Source organism: Solanum stenotomum, chromosome 8, assembly GCF_019186545.1.
Source record: "Solanum stenotomum isolate F172 chromosome 8, ASM1918654v1, whole genome shotgun sequence".
Classification (NCBI taxonomy): domain Eukaryota; kingdom Viridiplantae; phylum Streptophyta; class Magnoliopsida; order Solanales; family Solanaceae; genus Solanum; species Solanum stenotomum.
The window spans coordinates 10,654,914-10,679,125 of NC_064289.1; the positions used below are offsets into that span (position 1 = coordinate 10,654,914).

The 24,212-nt window shown below is 30.8% G+C and overlaps 4 protein-coding genes across 4 annotated transcripts; 3 read left to right on the plus strand and 1 right to left on the minus strand.

The window, feature by feature from the left end:
* Nucleotides 1–3,623: 3,623 nt before the first annotated feature.
* Nucleotides 3,624–4,259, plus strand: LOC125873452 (uncharacterized). Its single transcript, XM_049554391.1, has 2 exons — nucleotides 3,624–3,956; nucleotides 4,155–4,259. The coding sequence occupies exons 1-2, from the start codon at nucleotides 3,624–3,626 to the stop codon at nucleotides 4,257–4,259; spliced, it is 438 nt and encodes a 145-aa protein (XP_049410348.1).
* Nucleotides 4,260–4,855: 596 nt separating this feature from the next.
* LOC125873453 (uncharacterized) lies at nucleotides 4,856–5,560 on the plus strand. The gene has a single exon (XM_049554392.1). The coding sequence runs from the start codon at nucleotides 4,856–4,858 to the stop codon at nucleotides 5,558–5,560; it is 705 nt and encodes a 234-aa protein (XP_049410349.1).
* A 1,736-nt stretch (nucleotides 5,561–7,296) lies between these two features.
* Nucleotides 7,297–7,968, plus strand: LOC125873454 (secreted RxLR effector protein 161-like). The gene is made up of 2 exons (XM_049554393.1): nucleotides 7,297–7,737; nucleotides 7,858–7,968. The coding sequence occupies exons 1-2, from the start codon at nucleotides 7,297–7,299 to the stop codon at nucleotides 7,966–7,968; spliced, it is 552 nt and encodes a 183-aa protein (XP_049410350.1).
* A 3,997-nt stretch (nucleotides 7,969–11,965) lies between these two features.
* On the minus strand, nucleotides 11,966–13,191 carry LOC125872500 (uncharacterized). Its single transcript, XM_049553239.1, has 2 exons — nucleotides 12,866–13,191; nucleotides 11,966–12,756 (listed from the first exon to the last, which is right to left on the minus strand). The coding sequence occupies exon 2, from the start codon at nucleotides 12,740–12,742 to the stop codon at nucleotides 12,224–12,226; it is 519 nt and encodes a 172-aa protein (XP_049409196.1). The 5' UTR covers nucleotides 12,743–12,756; nucleotides 12,866–13,191; the 3' UTR covers nucleotides 11,966–12,223.
* Between the last annotated feature and the right edge of the window lie 11,021 nt (nucleotides 13,192–24,212).

The following is a 24,212-nucleotide window of genomic DNA, read 5'->3' on the forward strand; positions in this document are numbered from 1 at the left end:
AGATCTCGCTCGCCACTCTCCCAGATCTCGCTCTCTCACTCGCCTCTCACTTTATACAAAAACTGCAAATTGTATAAAATGCGTTTGTGTTTGTATAAAGCGAGAAAAAATTGTATATATACATATATTTTCGTTCCCCTCTCCTAGATCTCGCTCGCCACTCTCCCAGATCTCGCTCTCTCACTTCCCTCTCTCACTTTATACAAAAACGCAAATGTATAAAATGCGTGAAAATTGTATATATACATATATTTTCGTTCTCCTCACTCGCCACTCTCCCAGATCTCACTCGCCACTCTCCCAGATCTTGCCCACTCACTCGCCTCTCTCACTTTATACAATTGATCTTTTTGTATATGTATACCAAAACAAATTATACAACTGCTTTCTTTTGTATATGTATAGCGAAATATACATATTTATGTTTGCTATGGAGCGCAATTATGCAAAGTTTGCTATAACATACAAATATGAGTTTTGTGTTTGTTATATGTGAAAGTTGCTCTCTATATATATATATTAGTAAAAAAGTCCGGGTGTTGCCCGGGCCCAACAAGGGTAAAGTTATATTATTGTTATATATTATGTACTGTTAAATAGTTAGTAAGACTATCTCCAATCCATCTCTATTTTACTCTCCATACTCTATATTTGGAGAGTAAAATAGAGAATGAGCACTCCAACCCACCACTAAATCACCCTTTATTCTTCAAATTTAGAGAGTTGAATAGTAGTTCTTCAAATTTGGAGAACAACTATTCACACTCTCTATTTCACTTTTTCATTATTTTATTATTATTTCTATTACTTTCTAATTAATATATTATTTTACATATAATTCTATTAATTAAATATCTAATATTCATAATTCTTTTTTAAATGTAATATATTATTTTTAAATATTATTTAATATATGCTATTTTAATTTCAAATTAATAGTATTTAATTTTTTTTCTAATTTTCATGAATAATAAAATAAAATTTTATTATTAATTATTAATTTTCATTATAAAGAATACGCAAAATTAAAATGGCAAGATGAAAAAATTTAATTTATAAATACAATACATGATATGATAATTTAAATACAAGTTAACAATACAATACATAACATAATAATTTAAATACAAGATAACGATACAATATAATACATAACATAATAATTTAAATACAAGATAAAATACAATACATAACATAATAATTAATTGATCACAACAATAATTTAGAAATCCGGTAGGTCGTTCCAAATTTAGTACTATTCGAAAAAAAATTAGGATATGATTCTGAGAATTGTTGTGATTGTGGTTGTGACTGCAGTTGTGATGGTATATGATATGAGTTATTATTTAGCTGATGGTATATATCCTAAATGGTCTACAATTGTTCAAACTATTCGTGATCCTCATTCCCAACAGAAGAAATTTTTCGCGATGAAACAAGAATTGTGCCGAAAAGATGTTAAACGTGCATTCAGAGTTTTGCAATCATGTTTTGCGATTATTGCAGGACTGTCACGTTTTTGGAGAAAGGAAGTGCTACATGATATAATGACTACATGTATTATACTGCACAACATGATAATTGAGGATGAACGTGATCTCAATGCACAAATTCAAGATGCCGTAGAGGCTCCAACTCCAACTATAGAAATAGTGATAGATGAAAATCTCCGGTTTTAACAATTTTTAGCTAGACATAAAAAATTAAGGACAAAAATGCTCATTTTGAACTCCGTAATGCATTAATAGAGCATTTATGGGAGCAACGTAATAATTTTGAAAATTGAGTGTTTATGTAATTGTATGTCACTTTTATTTGAATTTGTCCCCTAATTTATGTATTATATTATATTTTCTTGCAATTTATGTTATTTAAAAATTTAGAATAAAAAATAATTTTATATCACATTAAAAATTATATAAAGTAATTATTTAGGAAAAAAGAAATAAAGGATTTATATTATGAAATAAGAAAATAAGAATGAAATAGAAATAATAATATAATATTGAGGAGAGAGAAAAAGATTCATTTTTAGAGAGTAAAATAGAGTGTTGGGTTGGAGTTGGTTGTCTGAAAAAATAGAGAACTCTATATTTGGAGAGTAAAATAGAGGATTGGGTTGAAGATGCCCAAGACTGTTATAATATATTTTGCTCATAATTGAGCTAATGTATTGTCTTTTTAATTTTAATTTCAACTAGCAAATAAATGTAGTAGATTGATTAGAAATGAAACATATCTTTCTAAATTTAAGTAAAAATAATAGAGTAGAGATAATATTAGGGGTGTCAATGGGACGGTTTGATTGAATATTATTAAAAAAATATATTATCTCACTTTTTTTTGGTTATTTTATAATGTATAATCTAGATTTTTTAAAAAAAATTAGCCTTTTTTTGTTGTCTTATAGATATTTTAAATTATTAATTATTGTAATTTATAGTACTTTTTATGTAATTTTTTAAATAACATATGTTACTTTCTATATTCCAATTTATGTGACTGATAAAATTTTGAGAGTTCAACAATTTTTTTATATGTCTTTTAAAGATTTTAAATTAATAATTATTGTGATTTATAGTAGTTCTTTTTGTCATTCTCGAATAATATATATTACTTTCTCTGTCCCATTTTATGTCTTTCAAATATTTTAACTTATTAATTATTATAATATATAATATTATTTATATAGTTCTGAAATATATAAAACAAATTTAAAAATGTTACAAATCCACTTAATTGTGTGGATGTTTCTCTTAATCTATCCTAACGTAATGTATCCATTTATTATATTAATTAAATGTTATAGTAATGTATTGTCAAATGTTGTAAAAGGATGGTTTAAACATCCTATAAAAGGTAGTCTTCACCCTTAGGAAATACACAACTGAAGAGATTAAAATAAGGCTCTCAACTTTATACTTTCCATCACACTTTGCCTTACTTTCTTATTCAAGTATTCTTGCATTTTTCTCTTGTTTTATAACACGTTATCAGCACGAATCTCTAACCAATTAAGACCTAATTCGGAATTATCTTTTTCCCTAAAAAGTTAATCAATTTTCTTTTCGAGTCAGGTATACATTTATATGTTTATAACATATCTAATAGGACTTACATAAGTCTTTGATCAACGATTTAATTACTGCATATATAACTTGCTTTAGGTATTTGTATGATACTTTACTAGGCATAATAATCAATACGTTTCAGGTTTATATTTTTATGTTGTTTATATGCTAGTAACTTATAACTCTAAATTAAATACTAGGATATATGATAACATGCTAGTTAGAATAATCGTAAGTATTTTAATTTCTTGTCATAAATTTATGATAAATATTGGTGTGTCATAAAGAATAATAGTATTATATTAAATATGACTTAAAATCTTACGGTAGCTTTGGCGTTAATAACTATTGAACTAGTAATAAATATAGTAAAATAATTAGAATATATACCGTTTCATACTTTATGAGTTTACATGCTTTTGTAACATCCCATATTCATGCATATGATATATTTTATACTAATTCTTAATCATTTGAAATATTAATTTATCTTTCATTATAAAGAAATCAAAATCATGTTATTAACTCAACTAATTTATGATAGTTTTCATCATGTCGAATTTATCAAAGCTTGAATTTGTGGCACTTGACATTTCTGGAAAGAACTATTTGTCATGGGTACTTGATGCTGAAATTCACCTTACCGCTAAGGGTCTTGGTGATTGTATAATCGAAGGAAATAAGGCATCAAGTCAGGATAAAGCGAAAGCTATGATTTTCCTTCGTCATCATCTTGATGAAAGCCTGAAGGTTGAATACTTAACAGTGAAAGATCCACTTGAATTGTGGATAGTTTTGAAAGGGAGGTATGACCACCTCAAGGCAACGGTATTGCCAAAGGCTCGTTATGAGTGGATGCACTTACGGTTTCAAGATCATAAAATCGTAATTGAGTATAACTCTGTTGTATTTAGAATCACTTCCTAATTAAAATTATGTGGGGAAGTTATAAAAGATGCGGACATGTTGAAAAAGACACTAACTACTTTCTATGCCTCCAATATGATATTACAAGAGCAATACTGTGAAAAGGGTTTTAAAAAATACTCTGAATTAATCTCATGCCTTCTGGTGGCTGAGCAGCATAATGACCTTTTAATGAAAAATCATGAAGCCCGTCCCACTAGAAGTGCTCCATTACCGGAGGCCCACGGGGTAGAAGCACATGGCCAGTCTGAAATAAAATAGAATAATCGGGGCCATGATAATATGCGTGGATGTGGCAAAGGCAAAAGACAATATAATAATCGTCGAGGCGCTGGTCATAACAAAAGGGAGAACAATATGGGTTCTCAAAATAATCCTTCAAAAGGCAAGGGCGATCACTGTCATCGTTGTGGCCTTAAAGGTCACTGGAAAAATGAATGTCGGGGGCCTGAGCATTTTGTCAGGCAGTATCAAAATTCCTTTAAAAGGAAAGGGAATAGAGGTGGTGCCTCCTCTTATAGTGCTCGAGTGGGGTCACCTTTGACTCTCAAAGATGATGCTCAGGCAGGGTCTTCTCAAAAATATGATGAGAATATTGAAGCGAATTTAGCATTGAAAGATGATGCTTTTAATGGGCTCGATGATATTACTCATCTAGAAGCTAAGGACTTCTTTGGGGATGGCAACTGAAGATTGATAATTGAACTGGGAAATAAATAATGTTTTTTTAATGTATTTTTAATGTCTTCATTAAAGTTTATGTACTTAAGATTTTTTTTGTTAAATTTCGTACTTCTTATTATGTATTTTTATTTTTATGAAGATAAATAAATTTTTCCAGTAAAGTTGGATCCAATATGAGTAATGGAGATATGTGCCTTCTGGATAGTGCCACAACTCATACGATACTAAGAGAAAAGAAATATTTCTCTTATTTGGTAATGAAAAAGGCATATGTTAATACAATATCCGGTAGTACAAAATTGATTGAGGGTTCTGGAAGAACGACTTTATTACTACCTGGAGGAACATTATTGGTAATTGATAATGCATTGTATTGTAGTAAGTCTCAAAGAAACTTGTTAAGTTTCAAGGTTATTCGCCAAAATGGCTATCATGTTGAGACTGCGAATGAAGGAAAGGTTGAATACCTTTATATTACTATAATAAATGCAGAGAAGAAAACTGTGCATGAAAAATTGTCTGCACTTTCTTCTGGGTTGTACCATACAAGTATTGGTACAGTTGAATCACATGCCGTGGTAAATAAAAAGTTTACTGGTTCTAATGATTTTATCATTTGGCATGACTGGTTAGGCCATCCCGGTTATAATATGATGCGCAGAATAATTGAAAATTCACATGGGCATACTTTGAAGAACCAAAATGTTCTTCAATCAAATGAATTCACTTGTGCTGCTTGTACACAAGAAAAGTTGGTTATCAAACCATCATTGGCTAAGGTTGGGATGGAATCCCCTGTATTTATGGAACGGATACAGGGTGATATATGTGGACCTATTCACCTTGCATGTGGACCATTTAAATATNCTCCTAGCTAGTTTGAAGTGTTGGATTGCTTTCCTCCAAAACTTGGTATGTCCTCATGGATTCGAGGATAAGATTTTTAAGTTCTTTTGTTCATGTAATAGACTTCTTTTGATTGTAAAGGGTCGTGTCCCTACTTATGTTTTGCGACTGTGTCTAAGATGGCCATGTGAGACTTAGACTTCCGCTGTGTGTTTTTAAAGTTGTTTTAAGAAGTTTAAATGTGTGGATGTAAATAAGTTTTTTTTTATTCCGCACTATTTTCATTATTGAATGCAATGAATGACTATGTGGCTTGTATAAGACTCCTTCGGGGTCGAGTACGCCTTGTTACGACTTGCGGGTGCTCCTGGGTCGTGACAAACCAGTTATCATGATATCTCCCTATTACAATTGATTTTTGGTCAGGAGCCAAACATTTCCCATCTTAGAATATTTGGTTGTGCGGTATATGTTCCAATTACTCCACCACAACGCACAAAGATGGGTCCACAAAGGAGGTTGAGGATATATGTTGGGTATGAATCTCGTTCTATTATAAATATTTGGAACCTAGAACTGGAGATTTATTTACGACAAGGTTTGCTGATTGTCATTTTGATGAATCAGTATACCCAACATTAGGGGGAGAACAAAAACAGTTGGGAAATGAGATAGATTAGAATTCACTTTCACTGTCTCATGTAGACCCTCGAACAAATCAATGTGAGCTAATGCTCAAGTTCGAGTTGATGTCCCGATAGGATAAAATGTTAAGGCAAATGAGTCTGGACCACGCTTAAAACGTGGTAGATCAATTGGTTCCAAGGATAAAAATCCTCGAATAAGGAAAGGAATAAATGATCAAGATGATCATAATATGGAGGCAATCACGCATGAAGAGCTTCGAGACATAATAAATGATGACACTAAAGATGAGGTCCATGTACCAGAAAATAATGAGAATGAGGAAATCTTTATAAATTATGTCTCGACGAGAAAAAGGTGGAATCGAAATAATATTGTGGTGGATAATATTTTTGCCTATAATGTTGCAGTTGAAATAATATAACAAGATGAGGATTTGGAGCCAAGATCTGTCAATGAATGTAGACAGAGAAATGATTGGCCAAAATGGAAGGAATCAATTCAAACAGAATTGGCTTCACTTGAAAAACGTGAAGTTTTTGGACCAATAGTCTGAACACCTGAAGGTGTCAAGACAATTGGGTACAGTGGGTTTTTGTGCGAAAACGCAATGAAAATGGTAAAGTCGTAAGATAAAAGCACGACTTGTGGCACAAGGATTTTCGCAAAAACCTGACATTGATTATGAGGAGACATATTCTCCTGTGGTAGATGCAATTACCTTCAGGTATCTAATAAATATGACAGTTCATGAAAAGCTTAAAATGCATCTAATGGACGTTGTCACGGCCTATTTATATGGCTCACTAGACCACAATATTTTTATTAAAATCCCTGAAGCACTCAAAGTGCCTGAAGCATATGAAAATTCAAAAGAAAATTGTTCAATAAAGCTTCAGAAATCCTTATATGGGTTAAAACAATCAGGGCGAATGTGGTATAATCGTCTTAGCGAATATTTGCTAAAAGAAGGGTATAAGAATGACCTTATTTGTCCTTGTATTTTTATACGAAGGTCAAAATATGAATTTGTAATAATATCTGTTTATGTTGATGACTTGAAACAAAGGGTGAAAAGATTCTTGGTGATGAAACACCATATCTTAGTACTATTGGGGCACTAATGTACCTAGCCAACAATACCCGGCCAGATATTTGTTTCGCAGTAAGTTTATTGGCGAGATTCAGCTCATGTCCAACAAGAAGACATTGGAAAGGTGTTAAGCATATATTCAGATATCTTCAAGGAACAATTGATATGGGATTGTTGTATTCTAATGCATCCAAGTCAGAATTGATCGGTTATGCAGATGCTGGCTATTTGTCTGATCCACATAAAGCTCGATCTCAGACAGGCTATTTATTCACATATGGAGGTACAGCTATATCATGGCGTTCGATGAAGCAAATAATAGTTGCTACTTCTTCAAATCATGCAGAGATAATAGCCATTCATGAAGCCAGTCGAGAGTGTATATGGTTGAGATCAATGACTCAACACATTTTGCAATTATGCGGTCTTTCTGTGCAAACAAAGACTCCAACAATATTGTACGAAGATAATGTTACTTGCATAGCTCAATTAAAGGGAGGATATATCAAAGGAGACCGAACAAAACATATTTCACCTAAGTTTTTTTTCACACATGATCTTCAACAAAATGGTGAGATAAATGTTCAACAGATTTGTTCGAGTGATAATCTTGCAAATTTATTCACTAAGGCATTGCCAACGTCAACATTTGAGAAGCTAAGATATAAGATTGGAATGTGTCGTCTCCAAGATATCAAATAAATTTTTCATCAGGGGGAGTAAAATACGCGTTGCACTCTTTTTCCCTTAGCCAAGGTTTTGTCCCTTTGGGTTTTCCTGGTAAGGTTTTTAATGAGGCAACACTCAAGGCGTATTACAAGATGTGTGTACTCTTTTTCCTTCGCTAGGCTTTTTTCCACTGGATTTTTCCTATTAAGATTTTAACAAGGCACATTATCTATAAACATCCAAGGGGGAGTGTTACAAATCCACTTAATTGTGTGGATGTTTCTCTTAATCTATCCTAACGTAATGTATCCATTTATTATATTAATTAAATGTTATAGTAACGTATTGTCACATGTTGTAAAAGGATGGTTTAAACATCCTATAAAAAGTAGTCTTCACCCTTAGGAAATACACAATTGAAGAGATTAAAATAAGGCTCTCAACTTTATACTTTCCATCACACTTTGCCTTACTTTCTTGTTCAAGTATTCTTTCATTTTCCTCTTGTTTTACAACAAAAAAAATAAAAATAAAGCAAATAAATTAAAACGGAAATCAAAAGGTAACAAAGGTAATTAAACACATGAAGAAAGCAATGGAGTGGTTCCATGAAAAAGCAACAGAGTGGGCCCCATTATTATGGCATATAAACATGATTACAAAACAAAGGGTATAATTGTCCAAGCAAAGAACTAAGAAGTGGCTGTGTCTAGAAAAGCAAAGTATTATTAGCTTTGAAAAAAGCATGAAATGACCTAAATAGCCTCAAGTTCCCTATCAATTCCAAATAGCATACATGTTGACAGAGAGGAAGCTGCTTACACAGGTGCCCGTGCTAGCACATGCCCAATATTTTAGTATTTTTTTTATTTTAATTTATGTGATATAGGTAAAATTTAGAAAGGTGATTAAAATTTAATATGATTTTTAGATATTTAAGTTGTTAATTATTTTTGTTTGTGCAAATTTAATGTGAAAAGGTCCACACTTAAAGTATTTTTCGTCATCGATCATTGATTTTTTACTCAAAGTAGTTACAAGATATAAATAGACATTATCGAAATTCAAAATAATAAAGTAATAACTATAGAATATGACTTTAAAACTAAAAGTCACAGCTAAAACGGATTTCATAATTTCAAAAAAATGATACACTAATTAAATTAAAGTAGAACAAAAGAAATAAATTTTAATTTTTTTTTTGAAAAGTAGAACAAAAGAAATAATTTTTTAATTTCTTTGGGAAAAAATATACACTGATTAAATTAAAGTAGAACAAAAGAAATAAATTTTTAATTTTTTTGGGAAAAAATATACAATGATTAAATTAAAGTAGAACAAAAGAAATAAATTTTTAAATTTTTTTTCGTAACACGCTGAAGCAAAACTGAAAATTATACACTAATTAAATTAAAATAGAACAAAAGAAATAAATTTTTGAATTTTTTGAAAAAAATATACACTGATTAAATTAAAGTAGAACAAAAAAACAGAACTGTTTCTTATATAATAAGAATATATATATATATAAATTTTCAACTGGACATATCCAATTTGAATAGAAAATAATAAATTCACTTGATATATATTTGCATATTTTTTCCTCCAAGGGCTGCCCTACGTCTCTTATAACATGTAAAAAGTCATAAAAGTATGTCCCTCCCAGCTCTCTGTTGCCATCCATGAGTTACATCTACTAGAGATGGCAATAGGGCGGGCCAGGTTGAGTTTAACCCGCAAAAAAATTAACCTGCCCCGCTCCTCTCCGTGTAAACCCGTCCCTCATGAACCCGTTCTGCATATATTTTTTATTATTTGCCTTTTCTTAATTACATTTGATACTAAAAATAAAATTCATATAAATAAATTCATTTTCGAATTTAAGTTGTATTAATTTAATAGATAATAACTTAAAATTTTATTTTTTAAAAGTCAATTGGAAAGCATGTAAGAAACGGAATAGTTTTTTTATGAAACATTTTCATTTACTATCTTGAATATTTTAGCAACTTTAAAGAAATTATTTTAATGAATAATGTTCTATAGCTCTTATAACATGTAAAAAGTTAAACATTTTTAAAAACCACTTCAATTTGTCCGGCATCCCACGCAGCCCCGCCTCATTGTCATCCCAACATCTGTCATAAGTTATATCTTAACATGACTAATTAATATTAAGGTGTTCAAGGATTTCTTGCTGGTGTCTGTGATTAATATATACTAGGAAAATTGTTGAATTTAAGTTTACTTATTACCTACCTATTTAATTAGGTCATTCGATTTGGTCATCTCAGCTTTAATTTGTAGTAGTAGAAAACTTCTTTTTTGGAGCTCACAATTTGCTTGTGTGTAGTTCTGACTCCTGAAGAAATTTCATCTCGTGTCACTGTAATCCAAAGTTTACACATTTGTTTCTCCCAGGATAGAGCAGAAATTTATTCTGTAAAAGTGATACTTCAATTTACACAACTTCAGCGAACTCAAAATGCAGAGCAAATAACACGACTCAACTATATATTTTTTTGTAATAAAAACAAATGCAGAGAACAGTTTTGAGGGGAGGAAGAATTCAGATTTCAGTGTCTAAATTACTGATTTGTATGATTTTGAGGGGACATTTGTGCTTTTCGATCATGGTCATTGTTACCAAGCAATAATACGATGAGATTGACTTATATATAGTTAACTGCTTCGCAAATCAAGCTAATGTGAACAAGTGATTTCGCAAAATTGATAAGTACTCTTTAAGGTTTATCTCCTGAAATGAGGTTATGAATTTTTCGGATGAGCAATTATTTAGCATCAATATGTCGATAAGTACTCTGCATAGGAGTTTCTTATTTGAACACTCTCTTTACAAACATTGATATAAACAACTCTGCCATTTCCAGGTTTAAGTAGTTCCATTTTCACCCGAAATCCTGAAGTTATATTTACGTGGATTGGGTAAACACATCTGTAATATTTCAGACATCGAGATGTAGAACAACTTCCCTCTCATAGGTCGCCCTGGTTCTGACATGCGCTAGTGAAATTAGTTGAGTATACTAATCTTATGACAATCAACCAGACTCGAAAAAAATGTAGTATGAGGACTATTTTATTATACTTCATTACCACGCGTACTTTTCTCTTTTGTAGATAAGTGTACTATATTTCATTGCTCTAATGAATTAGTGATTAAAGTCGTAGTGTATATTATAAGTATACTATTGTTCGGTCTCACAGAGCTTAAGTAAAGAAACCAGGACCAGAACAAAGATCATCTGTGACATAATCATTAAGAATGAGGATTCTTTGTACCAATTTTTCCCTGTAGTAATTTGGAACACGACGAGAACATGATTGAGTTGGTTGAATTACAGTTGAAGTTTGGTGACCATCAGGACAGAAGAAAAAAGGATGGGCCAAAAAACCAGTTTTAGGTGATGTGTAGGTTATCAAGATGGACTATATTCTCATTTAACTATGTAGCAGGAAAAATGGTCCTCGTTGGTCCCAGAGAATGTAGGCATGGAAATCAGTGTCCTAGGCATACTCTAGTACTCCACTTGTATAACATAATAAGACAACTAGTGTTCCGATTCCCAATTTATATGACGGTATTTGACTGATTTGAAGTTTAGAAATAAAAGATTGAGATTCTCTTCATCAGAGCAAGGAACCTCAGCACATGTTCTAGTAGAGCAATATACATGGTGTATTCTCACAAGTGAAGGTTCGGAGAGAATAGGATGTATCAATATCTTAACCCGGAGCAAAGTGGCATGATAAACACAGTCAATGAAGCAATAGGTAACAATAGAACACGAACTAAAAGATACTATGCAAGTACTAGTAAAGAGAAAAGAAGAAGAGAGGACTAGCTCAGTCTCTCCTACAAAAAGGTACTACAACACGGGCCTACCTGCTAACCTTCTACCATAATCCTCCACCTTCAAACCTTTCTATCAAGGGTCATATATCAAACCTTCTTATCTAGGTCGTGTCCTCTGTAAACTTGAACATGTGCTATGCCCATCTCTCACGCCTCCTCATTGTTGCATCGGCACAACTCCTTTATACATTAGAACCACACAAATTTCAAGAGAGGCAAGATTATAGCTTAGCTAAAAGATGGTTTCGCATAAATAAATATTTACAGGATACATAAGGAAAGCTAATCAAAACTGCAAAAATCTGTTGGACAAGTAGTAAATATAACAATTGAAAAGCATGACCAACAGTTAATTTAGAGCTACAACTATTCCATTCCATAAAACAAACTGCAGATTTGCTCTGTTTTGTTTCATTCACAACCTCCATCCAATCCCATAGCATGAAACGAACTCGAATCCACCAAAGAAATTGCAGGGATACAACTTTCCGATCGAACAATCACCGTGTGCTTCATCTCTCCGCTATTCTCCGCCGGACTACTAGACATCGACCTAAGCAATTTCGGAGATTCAAAACTCCGCCTCAAAATCTGCCTCATCGCATCGATTAAGTGAACAGTCGGATTCAAAGGCGGACGAGACGAACTGAAATTCTTACAGAAATTGAGATGACGATTCAATGCCTCTTCAGCAGTAATCAACATCTCACATCGAATGATCTCGTCCTTGATAGCCTCAGCACACAATCCACAAATCCAATTCCCTTGGTACCGCTGCCGGATTGTTTCTATATACGACAGAGTACATTCCTCCGTCAAACCACAGCACTCGCATTTGGCGAAATCAACCTCCATCGGCACTGTAAGTTTTGCTTTTACTGTTTGTGCTTCAGCCGCTTTCATCATAACTGATTCACTGATTATCGACATCGTTATTCGTCAATCTGGGAACGAATTTCAACGCGAAATCAAAAATTAATCCAAATTCTCAATAACAAAATCCGAGCTCAAAACAGTTCATAAATAACCTACATCCAAAATCAATACACTTACCAAGCAAATACGGAAACGAAGATGAAAATTTATGCAGAGAAGTTTGCAAAAATTATAATTGTTCCTTTTTCTTCTGCTTAATTCAGATTTGATGTTTACACAACTTATACGGAATCCTTCTCTAATTTTCCTTCTCCCACTGGCCTTCCTCCTTGCTTTTTACCTCATGAACAATATACGTATCCATAAAGGAAAACAATTACGAAAACTTCAACACTTTCTCTATCTCAAATTTCAATTGGACTCAGAAAATCAATGAATTTAATACATAGATTGACATCAAACTAGAGAGAAAGAGACAAAAGTGATAGTTTATTTTGTGTTCCACAAAAAAAGAAAATGTTTGTTTTTGAAAGATTTTGAAGCATATATGGAAGCAGGGGTGTACAGAATCAAATCGCAAACCGAATCAAATCGAAAAAAAAAAACTACTAGTGGTTTGGTATTGAAAAAATAAATTCGACTATATTTGGGTTGGTTTGGTTTTTAAAAAAAAAAAAAACTCGACATCAAACCAACCCGACATTATATATATATAATTTTAAAATTTTATTTTATACATAAAAATATTTAATTTGATATAATTTTTAAATATTTCTTATACTTTTTCATAGTTTTTATCTTTTAATATATTATTTTAAGTTTAAAACTTAGAATTTTGAATGATCCACAGATATTGGTACTTATAGTAAAGCTTAAATCAAAATCAAATTAATACTAATACAAAAAGAAAATTAATTCAACACTAAAAATGACAATAATATTGAATATTTGTTCTTTAATTTTACATTAGTTTAGATAATTAAAATACATAATCTAATTTTAATTTCCTTTCTTATTTAGTCATGTAATTAATACTTATTAAACTTACTTTAGCATGATTTAGTACTTATAAATTATGATAATTTTCATTATGACTTGTTAATTTGAAATATTTGTTTTACGCGATTTCATATTATTATTTTTGTTGGATATTTTAGTGTCATTAATCGTATCATATTGTGTTATTTTTTTTAAGAAACACCTTAGATATTTGTATTTTGGTAGGACTAAAGAAATATTTGAAGTACAATTATATGTTTGTATGAATACTTTACCGAAAAATCAAAAAATTCAAAAAAATCTGAAAAAACCCGAGACTAAAAAACCCAACTTTTATCGGTTTGGTTTGGTTTATACATTTAAAAATCTGACACAAATGGTTTGGTTTGATATTTGAAAAACCCGAACCAACCCGACCATGTACACCCCTATATGGAAGTAGTGACAAAGCGGGGTAGGGGAGGACTCAACAGTGGTGGGTCCAGAATTTCCGTTAAGGGGATTGGAAAAAAAAAGAGTAGTGCCTAATAAGTTTTGAACCCCTTAACCAGTAAGTCAACCTTTAATCCTACATTAAGGAGGTCCGAAATCAAAATATAAACATAGAAGTTCTTAAAAATATCTTAAATATACAACATAATTTTTTTCTGAGAGGGTTCGGATGAACCCCCTTGGCAACCTCTAGGTCCCCCGGGGAGGAGGTAGGGTGGGTGGGGCTTCAGCCAAAAAGAGAAGGCTCAATGACTGATTGGCGGTTTAGGGGATCCACGTCATCTATTGCTGTCAAATTAAAAATTACCGGCTGTATTATAGTACATTGCCAGCTGTACTTTCAGTATTTTCCCATATATTATAGGGAAAAAAGGTTGAGATTCTAGTCCCGTATTTTTTTTTTAGTTAAAAGAATCTAATGTTACCTAATTAAGTACATTTTTTAAATTCAATTATTGTATGTTGATTCCTCCACTAACAATATTTTTTTTTGTCGTTGTAAATTTACTACTGCCTTCAAAATTAGTCTGTCAACCAAGACAAATGATGATAAAATTGTTATTCAATCCGTATTCATTCAAAAGAACAACAAAATAGTAACCAAACAAAAAATTGAATTTGATTAAAAACAGAATTCACTGTGTGTTTTTTGAGAAAATTATTCCCTTAAATGTATTCAGTATAATAAAATATATCTTTTCAAAATAGAATAATTTACTCACCAGTTTAGGCGGTATCGCAAGTTCTGGCAAAAAATAAACTTACTCGACAACAATATATCACTCAAGATTATTTATTTAAGTGTAAAAAAAAAAAAAGTAGAAGATTAGAAAAATCGTAAAAATGTCTAAGAATTTATCAAGTATATATAGTCATTGAAGTACTGCTTCATTAGAGACGCGTTGGTTCAGAAGAGACGCACCGGTTGAGAAAGGTTACGTTGTTCTAGAAAGGTGCATCTGAAAATAGAAATGATTAAATTTTGTTTTAAAAGATTACATAGATCATAGGCGGTCCAAATTGATCCATCATAAATATTTTTTTTAAAATAAAAAATTAAATTGATATTGTTTATAAATCTATTATATTAGGAAAAAAGAGTCGACATGTACTTAAATAAATTATAAGAAAACAAATTTGAGTTAAAACTCAGCACAAATTGAATTATGACCCAATTTTAGCTTATTTTGATTTAACTCGCTTCAGCTCAAATAGTAAGTCAATGAATCGCCTATTTATTAAATCAAGCTATTTTGATAATTTAAAATTCAATTCACCTATTTAACTACCCTAGAAACGTAACCACGAGAATTAAGAGTGATAAAGGAACCAAAGTGCATTTATAAATTATAATTTATTTTTTTTATTATAAAATTTTCCATCCTTATTTATTTAAATAAATTATAGGAGATAGCTAATGACAAAGAAGCACGTGTGAATGATAGATCACCGACTTCTATGTCCAATATATTACTCCTCATCACACAAGGAAAAAAAATATTATTACTAGTAATAATGGAGCACCACATGTGAAAATTAGGTCCTAATTTGTAGTTTACGATTTAATTAGATCTAATTACGGAGTTCATTTACACTTCACAATCCACCCACAATTTTCTATTTGTAGATAAGTATTGCTTTCTTTTAACATAAATGGAATTTTCCATGTTTAACTTGAACTCAAGTTAAATGCTAATCTTGGATTATAACCTTAATTGCATAGCAAATGCTTCAATGTCAAGTTGGAGAATACAAAAGTAATAGACTCTAGACCCTATTATCAATTACCATTTAAACCGACGAAAATAGTCAATTTTTCAGATCTCTTAGGTGAAAATGAAAATTATTTTTACAAAAATTATAATATATAATTTTTTTTAATTGAAAACTACAAAAATCAATTTAATTACTTCATTCCACCCGTAACCTCTTTGTCAAATGGTGTCTAAATACTTAGTTCGTATTTAATATTTACATCAAATTAATATTGATTTATCGATGATTGCATTATACAACAAGTATTTGGTTCTTTCTAGAAGGAAAAAAACGTAAGCATTATAACATCAAGAAAATAAAAAGATGTACCGTTAAAATAAAGTCGCTTTATAAAGGCAGTCGCCAATTGTGCCAACTGGTCGCTGGAAACGAACCCTTTGCGGCTGACTTTGTAGGAAAGTAATAGAATTGTAGAAATATAGCCTGCCCATCATTTTCCAACTTGTCTTTAAAAATAATATATTATGTTAAAAAATTTAATTCCATAAATTAATAAAACTTCAAGTTATCACCTTAGAGTTTTTTCTTCTAAATTTTAAGTGTTCACGATAATAGTGATTATTATTTAATTAACTCGATTGTATTGAAGAGTCCAATATCAAATCGATGAAAAAGAAGTGTACTGTGTGGTTTTTGTATATGAAGTTGGATCATACTTTTCTTTGTGAATTAATTTTTGGAGTTGTGAATTACGCTCTAAATCCTTTTATAACAGATTAAAATAGTTTTTATATCTCTTTTGTGTCCAATATTGGTGGTGGCCACTTAATTATTGGATTCAAAGAGTGAAGTCTACGCTAGCCAAAGTTGGCCACTTACCCATTATATTATTTGTTGTTAGGTTTTAGCTTTAAAGAAACAAAGATTAGAGGTCACCTTCATATCTTGATTCTTTCCTTTTAATTTGATTATACCAATAGTGCATGGATCGGACTAAGTGAAGAAAGAAACTGATTCCTTTTTTTTTTCAATAGAAACTATCATGATATTGAAAGGACCCACTAAATAATAATACAAAAAGTGTAAGAAATCGAAAACAAATCTCATCTTTTCATGCATTGATGAGAATCAAATAATAATTGTAATATTATTATTGAACCATGATGTTAAATTAGGTCGCCTAACCCACACCCCAAAAGCTAGCTCAAAGGGAGGAGGATTGCTCAAGCCTTATAAGGAGTCCATCCATCTCATTAACCACCGATGTGAGACTTTTTGTCATTCTTTAACACCCCACCTCAAGCCCAGTGCTTAGCATCTGGTGCGTGGACAATTTTTGATGAATGAAGAACCTTTCATTCAGAATGATTCACTACCTTATGAATGGATTTTCTTAGTGAATTTGGATTAGTTGGACGTAGACGTAAAATCTCAACCATTAAAAAAGGGAAGTGATGAAGTAGTTTTCATGGTGCAGGAAGCATCAAGGGTCCTCAGTTCACATGGTGATGTGTGTTAAATATCAACACATTAACACGTTATTCTCATGCCTTATGCTTATATTGTCAATTCTATAGATAACTCTTGTGAGTTTTGAACCACTGATCAGAAGGTTTAAAATCAATATATACATATAAAAATTCTTTAAAATACGTAATTAAGTAGCATCATTTAGAGGAAATTTTGGAACATTGACAAATAAGGACTTGCCACTTAAAAAATTCCCATTCTATCCAATAGTTTCTATTAACTAATTAATCATCGCCCAACATGTATTAGTCAATGCATGTTCTTGGTTTTAAAGAGTGCCTATCCTCCAATAAATAAAGTAAAATAAAGAGGTAGTTAGGTCACCTAAATCAAGCTTCTTGTTACTTGGATTTGTTAATCTATTTACCATCAAGTCATCGAAAACAAAAGTAAAAATGTTTTTGATTCACAACAATAAAAACAAATCTAATGGAATCTCACAAGTGGGGTCTGGAGAAGGTAGAATATATGCAATCTTATTAATTTCTTGTGGAGATAGAGAGATTGTTTCCGAAAGATTCTTGGCATAAATGCAGCAAATTCATGTATAAAGAAAAATGAGACTGTGAAGAAAATATAACAGGTAACACAATAAACAACATACTGATATACTAAACAATGATAAATATCAATGTGTAATGTCTTTTTTTAAAAGTGTGTAAAAGATGAACACATCAGATAATTTGAAACAATAGAGTACTTTTTAATTTTATGTTTCTAGATTCCACCTCTAATTAGCATATGGTATAGTAATTATGCAAGTGATAAAAAAAAAGGAGCAATTATGCAAGTCATGTATTTCCATTTCTTGGCGATAACACTATTAACATTTTACGTTGACCTAACTTTAATACAAGGTAATACATTATTTTATTAAATCATAGAATATCTTATCGATCTGCAGTATTGCATCTAGGATATTCTATTACGAAGATACTTAACATCCAAAATTATGAAATAAAATATAGAAGATTTAAAGAAAGAAGATAGAAGATACGAATTATATACCTTTATTCAAGCAAGTTGCATTCAATAATTTAGTCATTTCTTATTGAAAAAAAAACAGTTTCATTGAAGATTCATACTTATTATCACTAAAAAAAAATATTTGTATTATGGTACTACAAGTTTATTAATTAAAAAATTTAGGTCCATATATATAAAATACAAAAAACTTTAATCCTCTTCTGATTGGAGTTATTACTCTAGTAGTAGTAGTAGTAGTACATTTTTGACCAAATCAAATTAAATAAGCTCTGTACCAGTCCCCATGAATTAGGAAATTAAGAAATATGCGTGACTTAGAGATTGAAATATAAATTACTATAATTTATGAACTGGTGGACAACATGTTATAAGTCATAGCAATAATTGATTTAATTGCATAGCAATAATTGCTAAGGATGAGTATGTGTTACCCATAAGTCATGATCACGTGAACAACAATATGAGTTGCGATGAGATCATTGAGATTGTGTTCACTCTTAGTCAGATGTATCGAATTTAAGTATTTGTAAATCGAAAAAATTTAATTAAAAGTGTTACTTCAAGAAATGAATCCTGGAATTTGGAATACGCAAATTCAAATATAATTGAAAGCTAAAATAAATATCCGACATCGATGAAAAAAAAGGTCATAATCACGTGGATGATCACTCTTCGATAATATTATATTTCTATAATTAATTAAAGCAAGTGAGTTTGTTAGAGATGATTGGGCGCTTGATAATCTCTTTTCCAATTTGCTAAGGAGTCCAATTAATTAACATTTCTTTCGTGGCAAAAAGTGGAGAAAGCAATAGTAATAGGAAATGAATAAATGAAATATATATCTTTAGAATGAGAACTAATTATGTGACTTACACTAATCAGTAATCACTAATCACCCTTATTATCTACAATTTCTTTCAACAGAGACTTAATGACGGTTTTAAGTCAAACAATATGCAAAGTTAGCTTGTCTAATTAGCAAACTCAAACAATCCAGATAGAATTTTCAATTTTATCACTGAAGTTATATTCATCGTCTATGTAAAAAATTTATATCATCAAGTCACCTTTATACCTACGAGACGACTTGTCTTGTGTGGGTTTGGGCTATGAAGAGTTGCTAATATTGGGCCTTGTGCGTGTTTGGGCTGTAAAAAATTGGGCTGCGATTACTTGTGTCTAAGCTATAGTGGGCTGAGATCTGCTTCTTAGTCCAAAAAACAACATTAACTAGCATGTTAAATCAAAATGTCTGTTGAGATAATTATTGACATGAACCATTCAACCATCGAGTTTATATGTAATATAGCTAGGAAACCAGTTGAATGAAAGCAACATATTTGTAACTTTTTAACTTCTATTTGTTGGAAAAATGATTCTAGTATCTCAAAAGAAATAAATACTTGAAAAGAAATATTATTTTATGTCAATATAACTGTTTTCTTTATTTCCATATATTCTAATATTGGCAGCTATATCACAATATTAATTAGCCTATTTCCTCCTCCATTAATCACTCATTGTGCCGTTGGTAGCTTATTAATGTGGCAATTGAATATTGTCATAATGTTATTCATTTGAGATGACCATCTGTTTGCATTAGTATATACTAGTATTATCTAATCTTATGTGGGGAAAAAATTGAGATGAAGAGAAATTTCTTCTTCTCTTTTAAAGAATCTTTGTTAGTTTCTGGCTCCTAGTTTTATACTAGAAGAGCTTGTTGAATCCTGAGGGATACATCTATATCGGGTGAAATATCTTTAAGGACGGTGTCTTTCGACACGTCTCAAGCTATGAGAATTTCCTACAAAAGTTCGTGATGAAGTATAAGGTTTTGTGAATTCAGTAGTAATATTCGTGATGAAGGTATTTTTCGTAAGATTTACAACGCTATTCAACTTGATTAACCTGAAAAAGTGTCAATATATCTTATATAGAAGTCAATTGATTATCCATCAGACTCCATTCAAATTTATACGAAGATGCTTGACTGACCATGAAATTCAAGAATGAAATAAAAACTTTTTAAAATATTTTTTTTATATTAGATTGCCCAATGAAATTCGAGCTAGATAATGAAAACACTTTTATGGATTAGAGAGGTCCACATGATGGTAGTGATTTGTTTAATTTGAGCTAGGTGAAAAAACTTTCCATATTTGGAAAGTCACATATACACATCGCAAGAAATAAGGTTAGATTTGCAAATCACTAGAAATCTAGAAATTCACCCACATAGACTTTATATGCTTTTTAACCTTATTGGTGCATGTGAAGATAATTTCTCTACAGTCTTCTTTTTTCACTTTGTTAATCTCAAGGTTATAGGGATCTTAAATTAAACAAATCTTCTAAGCAAGTTCATGATGGGATCAGTGACGATTAATCTTTATTTTCCCTTATTTGTCTATTCCGTAAGTTTCTGCAATTAGTTAAATTATTAAATCTTTGGTAATTGAGTTGGTGATGCTGCTAAAGTCTTCTACTAGTTTCTACTTTCTACTTCCAACAGATTGAATTTGAGAGTGAATGTACATCAAGATCTTAAATATAATAATCTTACAAGAAGACATTATAGAGAGCGTGTCTAAAGCGGAAGATATTGTCACACACACCAAAAAAAAAAAGTAGAAGCGTTAGTTGAAAAATTAATTTTTAGTTTTTCGCTCTAATTTTACGTTATCACGATCATCAATGATAAAATTGTGCAAAGAATATGTAGTAATTGTAATGAAGATGAAGGGAGGAACAATTTGTAGATATCATAATTTAATCATGTACGTTCATCAAGTAATCAATCTAACAGACGAGATTTGTTCTTCCTGAAATATTAGTCATGGACTCTATATTTGTTGGATCACACACAAAAACTGTAACATATTTTCGACTACCTTTATCATGCCAAAGGTAGTTGAGAGAGACAGAGTGATGACGTGGGGCTCATTTGTTTACAATGCCATAGGTAATTTGGAGACACACGAGCACTAAATGAATCTATTGTCAGGTTTTAGTGGCCATAAATGCTCGATCATATAGGTGACAATAAATTTCAAAAATTGACTTGTGAACAGGGGCGGATCCACGTGGAGGTCAGGGGTTCACCCGAACCTCCTCGTCGAAAAATTATACTATATATGTAAGGTCTATTTCTGATTTTATGAGTATATATATTAAAATGAATCCCTTCAAATATAAAGAGAAGCATGACTCAGTGGTTAAGGGGTTCAACTCTAACTGAAAGGGTCTGGGTTCGATGAATTATTATTAAATTTGAAATTGATTTACAAAAAATATTATATAAAATAAATTAAATTAAAGTTAATCGAATGAAGAAATTTAAAAGTCGTGTATAATCTTTTAATAAAATCTAATTAATTGATTTTCCCCCCTTAATTTTATAGTATTTCTTTCTTAGTTTTTTTTCAGTTCGATTTTAAAAAGATGAAAACTAAACTAAACTTATTTGTTCTATTCATCATTTGTCTTTTTCACAAATGACTAACCTAGTAAATTGAATTAAACGAACTAAAAAATTGACGATGTCAATTATTTATCTTATGTATATATATTATAATATCTCAGTGATTGAAATTTTTTTAAAAATCAAAAAATAGAGTAGAAAACTGCAATATAAAAGAAAAAAAAAACACAAGAAATATTTTTAAAAAAAAGCTCGATGAAAAAGGGTAAAAGTAAAAAAAACTAAACGCGACATGACAAGGCAAGTTAAACTTATTGGATTCAGATTACTAGTTTCCTCCTATCTCGTTCAATTTTTTATCTTGTAATTTTTACATGTTTACTTCTTTATATTTTGAACCCCTTCCACAAAAATCCTGATTCCGCCATTTCTCGTGAATCGTATTAATATGTATACTGCGTGAAATTTAGTTTGAAAAGGGGAGTATTATGGGGCATATGATCACATCACATGCTTATATTTGTCTATAAGCAATTCTTCATATAAAATTAAAGCTGTATTAACCTCTCCTTAATATGACACGTACACAGTACTATACTTAAAAGACAAAACCAACTGTTTATATTAATAAAAAGAGAGTTTAACACTGAAATCCAATCATTCATTCTTATTATAGCGTTAATTAAGCCTCGTACCATGTAAAGAGGGAAGATCTTGGAAGAATTAAGTATTAATTAGTATTGGTCCTAATCGTATCTCAAATTAATTAATCACACTTTTAATATATTTATGAATTAATTGTGGTGATTTTGACTTCCAAGTCAACCCGACCTCTTTGGTGCACGTGTTGGTCTAAAAATCATTTGATGGCCTTTTGGTGTCCCGACACCTGGTGTTCTTTTTAATTTTTTTTTACCTTTTACCTTTTTTTGTTTGTAAATTTACGTTTATGTTTTTTTTAAAAAAGGAAATATATATTCTATTAAAAGACTATACTTTTAAAATATATTTTCATCAAGCTATACAAAAGCTTGTAAATTGTAATTTCGTAGTATCTCATATGCTATCATACATACAGGATTTTAAGGTTAGGGAGGTTTCCTTAGCTATCAATAGCAAAATATAAGTAAACAATCTTATTTTTTATAATAGCAAAAAAAATAATACAAAAACTATAATAAATATTATTTTGTATAATGGAATTTATTTATTTTTGTAAAATTCTTTTTAAGGAAAAATTAGCAAATTTTAAAACATACCCATAATGGGAATCAAACGCAAGACGCAAAAGAAGCAATATTCAACTTGAGCACCACAAACGGCCACTACACCAATCAACTATTTGTTGACTGGGGAGCTCACTATTTGATTTTACACTATTCTTTTAAATTTTTAAATAAATATGTATAGCTCGATACTAGATTAATTGATGCTAGCACTCGAAATATCAATGTGGGTAATAAGTGATAATAAAATTCATAATTTATATAAATCTTTTGTTTTTTCAAATGCGATTCCAGTTTCCAACCCATTCATTCCTAAAGCTATTTACTTGATAGTAGATATAAGTGAAACATGGTTAAATAGTCAATTTTGACTTAACTTAAAATAACTTTTATATATGTAATATTTACTTTAAAAAACCTCACTAATTAATGGCATGTTTGTCCTTTCTAGCTAGTTATATGAAAAATAACTTTAAGCTTATATATTTGTACAATTTTTTTTATATAGATAGTATAATATTTCGACGAAGAGTATGATTCGATTAGCTATCCTGAGCTATATGCAGCTACTGCCTCCGCCATTATATATACATTTCATGCACCAACAAGGGTTGTGGTGGAGTGATAAGTACTCCTTCATCATTAACCATTGAGGTCTTGGGTTCGAGTCCCATTGGGTACGAAGTCGCCTTTGTTAAGGAGCGCTTTACCCCCAATGTGGGACGTCCTGACGCGAATCCAGATTTAATCGGGCTCCAATGTAGAAATCGAACACCGGGTGAGAAACAAACAAAATACTTCATGCATCTACGTTAATAATGCTCCAAACCTCCGTGAATTTGTGTTCTACAAATTAGGTGCAATATGATTATTGAATATAAGCAAATTGCCAAAGAAGAAATTTTATGTAAGAAAAATGTACATGGAGTACTTAATTAAAACTCAAAAATTATAAATCTATTAGAACATTCCATTCCGTCGACACCTTTTAACAATTTTGATTAGCTAGATAAGATCTTGTCTATTGCTTAATTACTCAATCTTAAGCACATAAAGTTTGACTCTCTCAAGTCTCAACACAATCAAGAAAAGAAAATTCTAGACATAGGTACTAGAATTTTGACTTTATTTATGTGATTTAATTAAT